Genomic DNA, 16,958 nt, shown 5'->3' with positions numbered 1-16,958 from the left:
AAAATATGGAAACACAACACATTACCATGCCTAACTGTGTAGAAAATCGTCGTCATTCAAAACAGTTTCCAGTCATCTTGGAATGGATCAATATAGGTCCTTCATGGTTTTCAAGGGAATATTATACCCCGCCCGTTGTGACCGAGCAGTTCTAGGCGCTTCACTCTGGAACCGAGCGGCCGCTACGGGCGCAGGTTCGAATCCTGCCTCGGGCATGGATGTGTGTGATGTCCTTAGGTTAGTTAGGTTTAAGTAGTTCTAAGTTCTAGGGGACTGATGACCTCAGATGTTAAGTCCCATAGTGCTCAGAGCACCTAATCTTCATAAACGATGTAGGAGAAAATTTGAACAGCCCTCTTAAGTAGGGTGTTTGTAGATGATGCTGTCATTTACCGTCTAGTAAAGTCATCAGAAGATTAAAACCAATTGAAAACAAGACTTAGGCACGGTATTTTTATGGTGCGTAAAGTGACCTTTGCGTCTGAATTAAAAAAAAAAAAGTATGAGGTCATCCACAAGAGCACAAAAAGAAATACGTTAAATTTCTTTAGAACAGAAAAAGCAGCCCTGTATATGTAGAACTAACCGATAGCGACAAACTTACAGCTGTTGTAGACGATGATCTGAGAAGCGAATTGAAGTTAGTAACGAACGTCTGGAAACATTACCTAACGATGCTACAGAGAAAACCTGTATCAATATAGTGACATTGGTGGACACGTTCAGTGCTGTCTATTTACTCTAAGGTATCATTATTTTGTTACGCCCTTTGTTAGGTGATACCACCTAATCTTGTTTCTGTTCACCATAAATCTGTAGAGTTTGACTACAGCTCTACAACCACGACAGATGATAAAACTTTTGGTAGGATGGCTCTTACACGACACCTTTTTAAGCTTTTGTTGATTTTCATTGGGCTACCTTCCAGTTTGATTCAGTGCTACGTGAGAAATTCAGGCGTAGTGGGACAATGGGAAGAGATATATCTGGGCCTCAAAAATGGAAAATCCGCTGAAAAGACCATCAGCTTAGGAAAATATTCCTTCTTTGTCACAAATTGAGTCAGACGTAATACAGGCAGCTTTTTACTCCAGTCTGCGTTCTTGTATCACAGATCACATTGGTGGGGAGACGTGACGAGTCACTGACCGAGAGCGAGGTACAGAGGATGCAGAGCGATCCCACCCGTTCCTTCTTACAACCCAAAACGGACCGCCCTACTCATCTTTCACTATTGGGGGAATGTAACAGCCGCATTAAGTACAGTGCCTTCGTCTTCATTTGGGAGAAAATTTATATGGTCGGCTATATAAATCACATAAAAGCAAACTGGCATCTGTCAAACGAAGGTTATAGCAAGACGGATGGCGAAAAGTATTACTTCAAAATGATTGTGCTCCATGAATAATTAGAATTTATATTCTATGGATTTTCCTTGTAAGTGCGTATAACGAAGCTCGGTTCTTTGCCCCTTTGTGCAGCCATACCACTGTACTGTGGATTTCAGCTTTATTTAAATCCTTAATAGACATCAGGATATCGATTGTGATATTTTTCATGTGGCTTTACACAAAATGGAAAATCCCTTACGGTACTTCCATACCGAATGTGTCACCACGAGGCCCTTTGACCTTAGTTTGTCTTCTGACTCAAAAAAGAAAATGGTCAGTGCTCTAAACTGTAATCAGAACCATCGGAGGAAAACATTAAAACTTTTTGTCTGGAGTGGATGAAATCCCAGAAATTATAGGTAAAGGGATAGAATCCTTCGTTTTTAATAAAACAAGGCAGTTTCTGTGTTAATAATAAAATATTCATCTCGGGAATCGAGAATTTCGACAGTCTTTGCCTGTTGTCGACACCGACACTGGCAAAACATCAAAATTTGTGATATAAATGGCCGTATTTCTGTTTGCATTTAAGTAGAAGCTTAAATTTTGCACAACGCCTTGGGACTCGATACGAGAATCCGTTCCCGAGAAAAAGGGGTCTTAGCAGACGGACAAGACGGACAGACAAGCAGATAGACGGATAACAAATGAAAACTTTTTTCGTGCGACAGGATTTCAAATTAAAACTTAAAACTGTGAAACATTGCATCTTGCCAAATTCCATGATTCTAGCTTAATGGGAACTAAGTTACATGTTTTTATGAGTGAATAGGCGAGGATCGAAATATGTGATATAAATGTCCATATCTTTTGGTTGCATTTATTACAACGCTAAGGGACTACAGATCTTAATACTGGACATACATTTCAACTTGGTACGTCTGCCTCTTCCTCAGAAAAAGGGTTTTTAACAGGCAGACAGACAGACAGACGGGCAATAGAGTCATCCTGTAAGGATTCCGTTTTTGCAGATTGAGGTGCCGAACCCTAAAAATCATATTTGAGAAACAAGAAACAACCCACTGTCTGTTGCAGACGCTGGAGAAGTGCGCCCGCGAGCTGGTGGAGGTGATGGGTTCGGGCTCCAGAGACGTGGAGTTCTTCGACCTACTGGCTCGCTACGGCACTGACGTCATCGCTTCCTGCGCCTTCGGCCTCGAGACGCACAGCCTGCAGAACCCCGACCAGGAGTTCCGAAAGTGGGCGCGCCGACTCTTCGTCCCCACGCCCCTCCGGGGCCTCATCGGTACCTTCTGCAACATATTCCCCTCTATTGCCAACACCTTTCGGGTGAGTGGTCGACTGATCGTACCCCGGTGCATTAAGATATAGTTTGCCGAAGGTTGTGTGCTCTGCTAACCCGAAGAGCTGACACGATTGTCATGTCTCTGGTTCACTAAAAAGTGCAGTAATTATTTCCATATTAAACGTAACACATCAATGACGACTGCCCCTCCGCAACTGCCTTCGTTCCGGAAGGACCCTGGCTCGATTCTCGGTATCACCTCAATTTTTTCTGAGTTGAGGAGATCTGGAACGGGGTCCAATCAGCCTCATGGAGCTAGATGAGAAGCTGCTTGAATAAAGAAGCAGTGGTGTAATTACGATGCGTCTACTGGCAATAACGATAACACAGATTGAGGAGACGTTGACCGCATCCCTCACGATCGTGGGTCGCTCCTCGTACTGCCTTGTAGGCAACAGTCAACCATTCGGAACACGCCTGTCCTTGAATGTTGCTTACGCTTACGTCAATGAACACCATTCTGTCGGTCGGCGAATGTCTTTAGTTGTTAATGACATATTGTCAAAACAAGGAGTTATCACTTACACACACTGTGTCGCTGTAGTGTCAGAGGGTACGGGATCGTAACATAATACTATGAGATAAGATACAAATGGTAGGAAATTAAAAAAGACGATGCGGCGCCGCCGAAGGCCCAAATGTGCACATGGGCACTGCTGCGATAAACGCGACACTGATAAAGCGGCCAAAGGTTACCAGCTAACAGCTGAAGAGTAACGCTCAGCCATATTGTGCCGCTGGTCCCACTGGTCATGTCACCGTATAGAGACGGTGAATGTAAACATGTCTGCCTTGATTAGCTATTTTAATTTTGATGTTTTTTTTTTTACAGTGGTGACTGTTTCATTCATTGTTTTGTTATGTAATAGCGTAAACTTCACATTTGCCACTTTCTTCTTTTGTATATTTTTATGGTGTCTCTTTAAGAAAAAAGAATCTCCGTACATTGGGAATACTTTTACCAACGCTGGCCGCAATTTATGTGTATTTAAAACATATCTTCAATCTTTTCTCTTAGTACCTCGAAGTGAGATGACTGTGTCCCAGGTTAAGGGGGTACCTATATATTTTAGAGTTGCTCTCTACTTTTCTATCAAAGATAAAAATGTTTGTAATTGTTTCTTAGATTAATATTTTAACTATGGACTATGATTTTTTTGATCGTACGGTGGCCTGAGGATGGTACTGTGCACCTAAATCTGTAGCCATTAAGGAAAATTAGAAATCTTGACTACCGCATAGAACAAATACATTTTTCTGTTGTATTGATCGCTGCTCCAACCGCCAGTACGTCGGGTTGGTTGGTTGGTTTGGGGAAGGAGACCAGACAGCGTGGTCATCGGTCTCATCGGATTAGGGAAGGACGGGGAAGGAAGTCGGCCGTGCCCTTTCAGAGGAACCATCCCGGCATTTGCCTGGAGTGATTTAGGGAAATCACGGAAAACCTAAATCAGGATGGCCGGACGCGGGATTGAACCGTCGTCCTCCCGAATGTACGTCGGGAATATGTAAATTAATAACTTGTTTTATTGCCACGAATAGCTTATAGCTTACAGCAATAACACAAGCATATCTGAAATGGTCTACATCTACATACATATCTGCAAACCACTGTGAAGAACATAGAAGAGGGTACTTCCCATTTTACCACGTATTACGATTTCTTCCCATGTGGCGAGCGACGGTACATTTTAATTCATCCAATCAAGTATTCGCGATCCACCCTGGGAAGCGGCAGTATGTAGCTTGATTCCTCCTTTTATACCGGTTCTTGAACGATTGTAGTTTTGTTTTCTCGGGATACTTGGCACCCATCCTCAAGCATCTGCCCCCTCAGGTTTTTAGATATTGCCAACACGATTTCCTAACAAACCTGTGATTAATATGCCCTGTTCTACTTGGTGTGGGGTTCAACTTGAGCAACTGGCTTTTTCTTTGGTGTTATTGATTTTGCTAGCCAGGAGCTTTCCATTATTTCTCTTTACACCTTTTATGTGTATTTTAAGTATGGATCTAACTCCATATTTTGTATGTTTGTTGGAGTTTTATTGTTAGACGCTCATATCGCCTTGTGAAGTAATTTTAATAAACGACTACTCAAATTGCACTCTAGCTATTAAATTTACGACTTGGTTAGTCATGTTCTCTAGCTATAGTGCCCTCCGCTAGCCTCAGATATTTCTGTAAATACAAGACGCATCCTGCCCGTCACCAGCAGTTTTGATTTGATGTGATTTGATTTTATCAGGGAAGCAAAAACAACATTGGTCAAGCCCTCTGCTGCCCGCACCGAAGCAGAGTTTATTGTGCGGTATCATTGCCTGTGTCTCTAGCAAAGCTAACGGATGCCATTGAACAGTTCTAGGAGGCCCTTTACCAGTGCTTTTCTGGACACAATTTCTTCAGGTCTGGTTGATCCGAATATTATGTGTCTCTTAATCCCCAATGCCTCGCGTTCGAAGATCAAATGTGATGCGGTTTCCTCGCTCACACCACACGTCCTACATTTGGAGTCTTATTCTATTATCCCCATTGTATGTGGTGTTTTTTCAAATTCCCATGACCTGTCAATAGTCCAATCATGAGTTTCATTTCTCTCCTCTTTAAGCTCAAGATTGAGATAATTCTCTTAGAACATTGCTTCGGCATCAATACCACGCCGTTTTTGCTTTTGGACCTTAGCCCAATATTCTACATGCTGTCTCCTTGTTCAGTCTCGTAGTTTTATTTTGCTCATCGCCTTGGTGATTGTCAGGACAGGTTCCAGTTCAATAAATGGTGTCATCGCCCCTATCCTGGCCAACCTATAGGTTTACTCATTACTACTAATCCCTGAGTGACCAGGGACCCAAAATAGGTTTACCTTATTTCTTTCCCCAAGCTCTACAAGGACTTTGTGGCATTCTGCCACGAACTTTGATCTTGTTGCAGAGGCTGCCAGTGCTTTCAGGGCTGCTTGGCTGTCTGAATAGACCTCTGTAGCAACTCTGCAAATTCTCCTCCACTCACACACCCTGATGGAAGATATTTCTGCTTGAAACACAGTGGCCACCTTCCCTAGAGAGACTGCACTCTCCAGCCTTGGCTGCACTCCATACATCCCGGCCCCAACACCTTGGTCTGTTTTCGAACTGTCAGTGAACCAGACTATGTCCCCAGTATGGTGTCGAAATTTGTTCTCCCAGAGCTCTCTACTTCCAATTACTACATTGAAAGGCTTACTGAAGCAGGTGGGAGTTATTATATAGTCAGCCGACATTTGACCAACCATACCTAAGTCTGCCTCGCTCAGTATTTTAGTGTGAGAGCCTGGCTATCCCAATGAGTCCCAGTTTTTTCCAGTCTTTAACCTGTGTGCTCCACCTGCTGCCTCCATCTTTACCCATAGGTGTAATGAGGCATGTTCAGCATGGTACCCATCCCAGCAGTGGATGTGCTGCTAATTCTGCCTGTAATAGCTAAGCAGGCCAATATCTGTTCCTTAGCAAGCTCCTTAGCAGCTACCTGCTGTTCTACCTTTTTCCAACACACAGTAGGCCCATAAGTGATCATAAGTCTTACTACTGTGGAGTATATCCAGTACATACCCTTGAGGCTTAAGCTCCAGTTTTTAGCACAAGCTCTCCCGGTACTCATTACAGTACCTTTCGCCTTGCTCCTTACGTGAGGGGTTCACAATAGTTTCTCATCCAGGGTTACTCCTATTTCACTATCCCCTGCTTTGGTGGAGTTTCATCGAGAAGCTTGAGATTCCAATATGTGTGTCGGATCGGCTTCCTCGTAAATGGTACTATAACAGACTTCTTAGGGCTGACCCTTACATCCTGTTTTCTGCACCAATTTAGCATAATGCACTGTGTGCCATAGCTCTGACTTTACTTGAAAATTTGCAAGTACTACTATGACAAGATCGTCTGCGTATCCCTGGCAAAAGCACTGTCTAGAATTTAATTCTACAGTGAGTTAATTCATCACAAGGTTCCACAGTAGAGGGGACAGGACCCCTCCTTGTGAACTGCCTTTGGTGGTGCTGATTATCATTTTTTCATGCATCTTGATGGCTTCTACCTTTCTACCACTAAGTATGGCTCTAATCCACCTGCAAACGGTGATCTCCAAGCCATGCACCTCTGCTGCCTTAACCATGGATCCGAAGGTCGTGTTGCTAAAAGCCCCTTCGATGACCAAGAAGATGCAGAGGGCTATTTCCTGATAGCGTAGAGCTTTCTCCACCTTCCCAACAAGATGGTGGAGTGCATTTTCACACGTTTTTACTGGTTGTATGTATCTTGGTTTATGTGTAGAGGGACCCCAGTTAACCTCCTCTCCCTAACATGCATGTTGACCAGTTTGTCTAATGTTTTAAGAAAAAAGGAGGACAGACTGATTGGTCTCATAGCCTTGGTATAATCAATTCTCCCTGGCTTTGGAATGAAGACAACCTCCACTGCACTCCAGACGTTAGGAATGATTCCTGCTGCTAGGCTAACCCTAAATAACCTGCATAGGAATCTTGTGAAGTTCACTCCCGCTTGTTGCAAGAGCTCTGAAAAAATTCCATCTGGGCCAGGTGACTTGAACAGTTGGAATGTTCCCACCACCCATTGGATTTTACTATGGTTAACACATTCTCTGGCAGATTCCTAGTTCTCCCTTCGAATACCTAAAAACGATATCTCACAGGGAACTCTTCCTGGTCTATGTTGTCTCTCAGAGTAGATTGATGTAAATGAGTCTTGAGAAGTAGTTCCAGTGTTTCATGTGCTTTCTTTGTATACTCCTCATCCTCTTTCCTTTAAGTTCCTCCTGGGTAAGTTGGTATCCCAGTGAGGATTTTATGAAGTCTGGCCTGAACAACCGTACCCTTTACCTCCTCACAAAATACCTTCCAGGACGCCTGCTTTGCTTGCTAAATTGCAAGATTGTATTTGACCTTCTCGCAAGGTTAAACAGTCTTCATACATGTTTCTTCTGTGATTCCAGGTTGTTGTTCCACCAAGATACTTTCCTATTCTTGCACTTGTTGGTGACTGAGCAGTTGTCATGGTATGAGGTCATGATGGCAGAAGTCAGTGCCTCTGCTACCTTCTCAAACTCTACCTGATTCCTTATAGAAGTACTGACCTCCGATACGCTTTAGTTGAGGTCCCTCCTATACGCCTCCCAGTCCATTTTGCTGGGATTCCTATAGGACATGGTCTGTCTAATGCCCATTTCAACCTCGAACTTAATATACATATGGTCTGATGAGGATGGCTCTAAAGCCACATGCCATTGTTTGACATAATTACCCCTCAAAGTGGAACCGAAGGTTATGTCAATCACCTTTCCCCTTTTTATATTCCTGAGTGTAGATTGTGTGCGCTTATTGAAGATCTCTAAGTTATTAGCTAGAAGAAATTCTAGAAGGTACTCACCTCTACCGTTCGTGTCAGTGCTCCCCCACACTAAGTTGTGGGCATTAGAATCGCATCCAACCAATAGTTGGCCCCCCTGTTGTGAACATGCTTCCATCAGTCTCCTCACCTCCTGCGAAGGAGGAGCACTGTCCTTGTAAGCAAGGCATGCTGAGGCCATTACAAGCTCCCTCGTGATACCTTCCTCATGCTGTCGCATCCTGATGGTCACTAGGTCCCTAGAACAAAAGTCCGCCATCGACATGAAAGGCATTCCATTTTTTTTACGTAAATGCACGTTCTGAGGTTTCTTATATTTCTAGCATAAACCAGCTCATCTCTAGTACCACTGAGACCCGATACATCACTTTTATATAAATAGGATTCCTGAATCACGACTCCGTCCATTTCTTGTCTTCCCAGAAGACGACTCACGGCAGCAGTGTCCCCTTTACTGTGTTTCAGATTTATCTGCAGCACATTCAGGCTCCATCTTGCGGCCATTATCGCTTATGATGTCTTTGATTACCCTCACTGCAACCTGCGAGAACCCCACGAATAGTCTCAGGTACCATTCTCGCATTGCCTTCAGGGACTTCTCTCTGGCTGCCACCACAAGGGTTTTGCTGTTCACTGCAGCCTTGTGGCTGATTGCCTTCCAACCCTCTGTCGAGACTTTCACGTTTTGAGACCCTATTTTCTCAGTGAAAGTCTCTGGAGAGGTATTGTAAGGAGTTTTGGCACCCAGATTAATATCTTTGCTGTCTTGATAAGCTCAGCTGCTGTCTTTACCAGCAGCTTCGCATCCTCTCACGATGATATTAGGGGCATCTTTTTCTTAAGCCAGTCCACTGTATCCACCCCCTCACAGACAAATATAAGAGCACCGTGATCCAGATAAACTCTCTTGAGTTTATGTGGACCAGCATCCACCCCCCTTCCAATCTTCTCAAAGAGAGCCCTCTGCACAAGCTCCTTCAACTGTGAGGTGATCTCGACCAATGGATAGCCTTGCTGGATAGCCACCTTGCTAAAAACCGAGACTGCAGTGCTATAGGTCTGTTTCCATATTTCTTACCTCAGCTTTTTCTGGATACACTTTCCCTGAGAAGTGGAAGTCTTAGATCCCTTCCTTGTTCTCTTACTGTCAGCCCTTGGTGTGGAAAGGGTTTGTACACTCCTTTCGCCCTGGGACAGTATTTTCTTGGAGGTCTTGGGCTCAAGCCCTTTTAGTTCCCTCTAATTTTGTTGAGGAAGCCACTCTTTTCCTGCCATTAGATTTTGGTCTCTAAGAAGTTTCCTCCTCTGAACCCCAGACAAGTCTTTGATCTTAATCTGGTCCAAAATCTTGGTAACCATTCCCACTTCTTGAACAGATCTGTCCTCCTGTTCAACTGAGGGGATGTTTTCAATCAGTTCCAGCCCCGATGTCTGGGTGTCTGAGGTCTTAACTTTCCCCTCAGTATCGCTATTTTCTTTGTGTTATTTTTGTCCCACGAGGGTTAGGGATCCAACCAGTCCACACCATGGAAACTCCACGCGGTGCAAGGCTAATTATTCAGGGAAGTCGCCCTGTATCCCTGAGGCTCCTTTCACGACACATCTTCCCATGTGCCACGCACCCCTCAGATCGCATCACACCTTGGGTTGAGTACTAAGGAGTTGGGAAAGGACAAGGAATGGATGTGGGATGACAGGTCGTTGTGGGCAATACTTAGTCTGGTTCATCGGTGAAGACATTACTGACCGTCGGTTTCCACAGCCGGCATAGCCCTCAGCTTCACAAGAACACACAAGCCTCTCCATCCACACAGATAGTGCTACTTCAAGGTGGTGTCCCCCAGAGAGGTACGAGCACTTAATATATCTGCATGTATAGAATTTTGACGTTAATATCTACATGAGAATATTTTATGATGTGTATGGCTGGTATGCATGACTATTAATCAAATAAATATTTTATTTTTCTTATGTATCATCAGACCTGTTATAGATTTTGCTACAGTTAGTAGATGTGAAAATTAATGTTAGTAGATGTGAAAATTACCGAACCATCAGTTTAATAAGCCACGGCTGCAAAATACTAACGCGAATTCTTTACAGACGAATGGAAAAACTAGTAGAAGCCGACCTCGGGGAAGATCAGTTTGGATTCCGTAGAAATACTGGAACACGTGAGGCAATACTGACCTTACGACTTATCTTAGAAGAAAGATTAAGGAAAGGCAAACCTACGTTTCTAGCATTTGTAGACTTAGAGAAAGCTTTTGACAATGTTAACTGGAATACTCTCTTTCAAATTCTAAAGGTGGCAGGGGTAAAATACAGGGAGCGAAAGGCTATTTACAATTTGTACAGAAACCAGATGGCAGTTATAAGAGTGGAGGGACATGAAAGGGAAGCAGTGGTTGGGAAGGGAGTAAGACAGGGTTGTAGCCTCTCCCCGATGTTATTCAATCTGTATATTGAGCAAGCAGTAAAGGAAACAAAAGAAAAATTCGGAGTAGGTATTAAAATCCATGGAGAAGAAATAAAAACTTTGAGGTTTGCCGATGACATTGTAATTCTGTCAGAGACAGCAAAGGACTTGGAAGAGCAGTTGAACGGAATGGATGGTGTCTTGAAGGGAGGATATAAGATGAACATCAACAAAAGCAAAACGAGGATAATGGAATGTAGTCGAATTAAGTCGGGTGATGTTGAGGGTATTAGATTAGGAAATGAGACACTTAAAGTAGTAAAGGAGTTTTGCTATTTGGGGAGCAAAATAACTGATGATGGTCGAAGTAGAGAGGATATAAAATGTAGACTGGCAATGGCAAGGAAATCGTTTCTGAAGAAGAGAAATTTGTTAACATCGAGTATAGATTTAAATGTCAGGAAGTCGTTTCTGAAAGTATTTGTATGGAGTGTAGCCATGTATGGAAGTGAAACATGGACGGTAAATAGTTTGGACAAGAAGAGAATAGAAGCTTTCGAAATGTGGTGTTACAGAAGAATGCTGAAGATTAGATGGGTAGATCACATAACTAATGAGGAGGTACTGAATAGGATTGGGGAGAAGAGGAGTTTGTGGCACAACTTGACCAGAAGAAGGGATCGGTTGGTAGGACATGTTCTGAGGCATCAAGGGATCACCAATTTAGTATTGGAGGGCAGCGTGGAGGGTAAAAATCGTAGGGGGAGACCAAGAGATGAATACACTAAGCAGATTCAGAAGGATGTAGGTTGCAGTAGGTACTGGGAGATGAAGAAGCTTGCACAGGATAGAGTAGCATGGAGAGCTGCATCAAACCAGTCTCAGGACTGAAGACCACAACAACAACAACAACAGTTAGTAGAACTTAGCTGGTTACACAACTGTTCTTATTTGTAACAGATCTGTGGATGACAGTAGCTGAAACCGCTAATAGTGAATTATAAAAAAATTGTGTGATCAAGGCAGATCTTATTTTTAAGTGCCACAATATGATCATGGATACTTTACAGACTTTATGTCTTAATCTGATAATATCGAAAGACTTGTGGGTGTTCTGTAAATAATCTCCTTAGTACACTGACTACATTTTGTCAGTAGCCTCTCAAAGAATCGCAGTCTGCGACCTGCCTTAGCTAGTCTGAGCCTAATGAATTTGTTGCATTTCATATCCTCACAAATTGTTCACCACCAGTCTCAATGTATGTGTTACACATGCGCATAAAATTTTCAGCATATTTCAAAAATATCTGTTTTGTGTCATACAATGACACAGAAAGCTAGGACCCTACCAACCATTTTCCTTTCAGTTCCTATTAGGTGTTCATACACCAAAGTCTTCATTACATTCAGTAGAAATGAAATATGGTGACCACGCTGGCCATGGGACAGGAGTTTCCCTTCCAAATTAATGATTACGGTATCTGCTGTCGTTGTGTGCCACCAGTAGGAGCTGTACTCTATTTTTTAGGGTGTGTGTTCCACGAACAACTGGAAAACTGGTTATTGGTGAATGATTTCCCAAGCGATTCGCGATCATCTCCTCAAATTTTAAACTGAGAAGTATTTCTTTTTGAGAACCTTCATTGTTTCTCTCTGTCATAAGCTATCCAGGTCAGGTAAATTGTTGTCCACAGCGATATCTTCCAGTGAGGACGAATCCTGTTGTCAAGGTTTTTTCTTCATATTTGCTCTGCTTTCCGTTTTGTATTCTGCTGCACATAGCATTAAATGCATGTTTGCAAATGCATGCATCTTCCCTGTGGACAGGTCACAGAAAACTGTGTACTGTGTTTTGAATTAGTTCCTCTAATGTCGATGCAGCAAGTAGTTGTTTGTTATTAAACACAAACGATTTAAATATATGTCTCTTACACATATCACTCAGTCATAAGTTGAAATATCATAAACATAGAAATTTTCGAATTATTACCTGATAAAAATATTCGGTTTAGAATTATCTTCTATATGGGTTTGACCCGAAGGCTTTCGGACACTCTGCACCTGTAAAATAATTCCAGTTTTGCAGAGACCATGTACCAAGTATTTTGACCGAGATATTTCGTAATGGCATAATGTATTCGCCATTGGAAAGACCATGCACAATTCTGCTTTCACACGAATAAATTCACAGTTGATACTATGAACCACGTGGCTCAGAGAAAATTAACCAAGAGTATGGCGTGGCCAATACTCAGGGAATAGTTCTCTCAGATATTTATACATTACATTCAAATTTGCTTGTTACTCTGTTTCAACATTTCCCACAAAGACATTCAGTTTTATCACTTTACTTGAGGTAAACATCCAATAAATAAATAAAATCAGAAGAGTAGGATGAAACGAAATGCAACTTCGAGAACTGACAGGCTATGTGATGTTATTTCAGTGTTTAAAATATCTAGTCAAATATATAAAGAACTCGGCAGTATAAGCACACCTGCTAGTTTGGTGTTGCATACCCTCTGCCGCCGATGCATGCATGATTCAGTTGGGAAGCATGTCATAAAGTCGCTGTATCCTCTCGTGAAGTAAGCTGGCCCACAAATGGTTGATTCTTGATGTTCGGCTACTGACAGTGAGAAGATCTGGTCATCTTGCTGACCCAGAAAGTAATTCATCATCATGCTGGCAGTTCATAAAGAAACAAGCATTTGTGTGGACGAGCATGGCCTGTTGAAGAATGCCACCACGATATTGTGACATGAGCGGTAACATTAGAGGACGCAGGATGTCCCTGGCCCACAGTTGTGCTGGCAGAATTCCCTCAATCGCTACCAGCCATGACCTAATGTCATACCTGATGGTACTGCACACCTCGGCAACAGGAATAAAACCGCTGTGCCTCTCCAAAACACTGGAAAAGTCGGACTTCTCCCCACGTCGCTGACGGTGGTCATCTGGGGGTAGGACATAATCGCGATTCATACCTGAAGAAAATGCGATGCCATTTATTACCAGTCCATGCTTTCTGGTCATAGCACCATTCCATTAGTAAATCACAATTCCGATTTCAAAAATGCTGTTCCACTGAGACAGCAATATAAAATTTCACTGTCCACATAATGGAGTCTTTAAATAGTAAAATGTCACTAATAGTAATATTCTGTGACTTGTCCTAAGCATTTGATTGTGTGAACCATGGCATTATGTTACAGAAATTACAACTCTATGGTATAAATCGAATAGCTTATGAGTGGTTTAAGTCATACCTACAGAATAGGAAGCAAAAAGTGTGCTTATATGGGTCATGTGATTTAAATAAATTGGCCACTTCATCTAACTGGGGTGAAATTACTTTAGGTGTTCCACAGGGTTCAATTATGGGTCCCCTTCTGTTCTTGATATACGAGGGCGGTTCAGAAAGTAACCTCCGATTGGTCACAGTGCGGATTGTGGGGGGAGTAGCGACGCCATCTGTGCGTTTACGCACTCAACAGGTCAGTCGGCATCAAGCCGTGGTCGAGTGAACGTCGTACCTGCGCTAGTTTAGTTTTTGTAGCAGTTTGAAATGTGTGCTGCAATAGAAAACCCCGCCAAATGTGAAGTGCGTGCTGTCATAAGGCAACGGTGTTTTGGGATGCCAAAGGGGTGTTGTTGGTTGAATTCATGGAACGTGGTACGACCATTAATCAAGACGTGTACTGTGAAACAATAAAAAAATTACGACGGGCTATACAGAACAAACGCCGTGGTATGCTGACTTCCGGTATCGTTTTTTTGCACGATAACGCCCGTCCTCACTCTGCTCGCAGAACAACGGCCCTTCTTGAGTCCTTCAAGTGGGACGTTATCAACCATCCACCTTACAGCCCAGACCTGGCGCCAAGTGATTATCACCTCTTCATGCATTTGAAGAAATGGCTCGGGTCACAGCGGTTTGATGACGACGAAGAGCTCAAAGATGCGTTCACAGGCTGGCTCCAGGCACAAGCGGGTGATTTTTATGCAGAAGGAATTTCAAAGCTTGTGAAGAGATACGATAAGTGCCTCAATCGCTATGGAGACTATGTAGAAAAATAGTGCAAAGATGTAGTTGTAAGATGTATATATTAAAATATTTTTATTTAACTTGGTGTATTTTTTTAAATCAACCGGAGGTTACTTTCTGAACGGCCCTCGTATATGAACGACCTCCCTTCCTATCTGAAACAGGAAGATGAACTGACATTATTTGCTGATGTTACAAGCATCATTATTAATCCAGTAAAAGAAACTCCAATTGAAAATCATACAAATAAGGTCTTTCGAAAAGTCATTAATTGGTTTTCTGCAAATGGGCTTACTCTAAACTTTGAATAAACACAGTACATCCAATTTTCTGCTGCAAAAAGTACAGTTTCTTCAATAAGTATCACACATCACAGAAGTCAGTAGACAGGGTAGAGCATACTAAGTTTTTGGGTGTACATATAGATGAGAATCTTAATTGGAAAATTCATATTTTGGATCTTCTAATGCGACTAGCTTCAGCGACTTTTGCAATCAGAATAATTACAAAATTTTGAGGATTAGAAATTAGTAAGCTAACATACTTTGCACACTTTCACTCTCTGATGTCATATGGAATAATATTTTGGGCTAACTCAACATTTAGACAAAAAGTATTCACTGCTCAAAAGAGAGTGGTAAGAATAATGTGTGGGGTTCATAGTCGCACATCGTGTAGACATCTTTTTAAAAGATTGGAAATTCTTACAACAGCCTCACAGTACATTTACTCACTGATGAAATTTGTTCTCAAGAACATGGACCAGTTTAAAAACAACAGAGACATTCATGATTATAATACCAGAAAAAAGAAAGACTTACACTATCCTTTACTCAACCTATCTTTGGCACCGAAAGGGGTAAAATATACTGCTAAATATTTTTCGGCAAATTACCAGATGAAATAAAACGTCTGACAGGAGCAGTAATAGCTTCAAAAATAAATTGAAATTATATCTCCTTGACAGCTCCTTCTATACTATAAATGAATTCTTGATTAGGAATAAATAAATCTATAAATATAGCATGTGCATTCTGTGCCATTTAAGGGAATGGGGTAAATAATAGAAATATTAATCTTTAACTCTGTATTGTAATATATATATATATATATATATATATATATATATATATATATATATATAAATCTTGTTTCATATGTACATTTCTTGTACACTTGACACGTTCCACATCATAACGGCTATCGTACTGTGCAATTGATCAATGGAACACGCAACCAACTAACTAATGCAGTCGTTTATTATGTCGTTAACAGCAGCCTATGCATGGGACAGTGATTTCCTTGTCCGCTTCTGCTAGTCACCGACCAGTGGTACGATGTAACACAGAATACTGAAGGGCATCCATTATTACTTGTTGGATGGCAGGTGCTGATGTTAAGGGGTAACGATGTGCTTGAAGCACAATAGGTTGATGCTTCCTTGTGGCCCACCAGGCCCTCCACAACAAATGTGCCTGCACTCACGATGCCATGCAGTCCAACAGCCGTGCACTCTCACATACGAATGCCCCATAAATCTGGATATTCGATCTGATGGCCAAATGGAGAGCAGCGGTGAGTGGCCCTTACTAACTCTGTCACGCGCTGATAACGATGTTTCATACGCATATGCACATATTTGTTCTTCATGGTAAACACTCAACATCTGGCACTGTTCAGGCTCCTTATTTACGCTATCAGCTCTTGTGACGACACTAAAGTTGAACAACACTAATGGACTATGGTAGACATTCTACCCATCACAGAGAACTGCAGCTATAATTATTTACATGTATGTGCATGAAGTTACATTAACATGCGATCATATCTTCTGGGTGCTTCACTATTTTTATGAGTTGTGGGTTTAGGTAGTTCCATGCTTTACTAAAATTTGAAAAATTGGAAAAAGGAGCTAGCAAGGCACTGAGAGCCTCACAGAAAAGTAAAAATATTTGACACCACCTGCCAGTTTTCGTTTACTTAAAAGCACAATATTGCAATTGGAGATTTATCAGTCATCTAGATGTCAACTGTCGAGCACTGGCATTGACTTTGTTCTTTATTGTTAATTCAGTTTCGGTTGACAGCGGATGAAAGAGATCTTGGGTGGCAGGTATACATAGCTTACAACGATGGTAAAATTTATATTCGAGGTAATTATTTTTATCTTAAAACCGTGTATTGTGAAAATTAAAATTTGCTAGAGCTTTTCGTTAAATTACAGTGAAATGAATACCCTTAGCTGCATACAGGCGTTGATGTAAGTCAATGGGGACAGTTGAAAATGTGTGCCTTGTGTTATTCGCGGCCTTACCCCCGATTCCCGTAAGAGTTTTGGCACTGTTTGTGCATCTGCATAGAAGAAGTTGGTCAAATGACCGGTGAGCCTTATATATAT

The 16,958-nt window shown here is 42.0% G+C and overlaps 1 protein-coding gene across 1 annotated transcript in view; it reads left to right on the top strand.

Moving 5' to 3' along the window:
• LOC126262994 (probable cytochrome P450 6a14) overlaps positions 1-16,958 on the top strand; it is a 119,668-nt gene that overhangs the window by 59,618 nt on the left and 43,092 nt on the right. Inside the window, exon 3 of the mRNA XM_049959948.1 lies at positions 2,427-2,681. Within this exon, the coding sequence (XP_049815905.1) occupies positions 2,427-2,681 (255 nt within the window). The remainder of the gene's footprint in view (positions 1-2,426; positions 2,682-16,958) is intronic.

This window comes from Schistocerca nitens, chromosome 6, assembly GCF_023898315.1.
Source record: "Schistocerca nitens isolate TAMUIC-IGC-003100 chromosome 6, iqSchNite1.1, whole genome shotgun sequence".
Classification (NCBI taxonomy): Eukaryota; Metazoa; Arthropoda; class Insecta; order Orthoptera; family Acrididae; genus Schistocerca; species Schistocerca nitens.
This window is presented reverse-complemented; position numbering and strand designations above follow the sequence as displayed.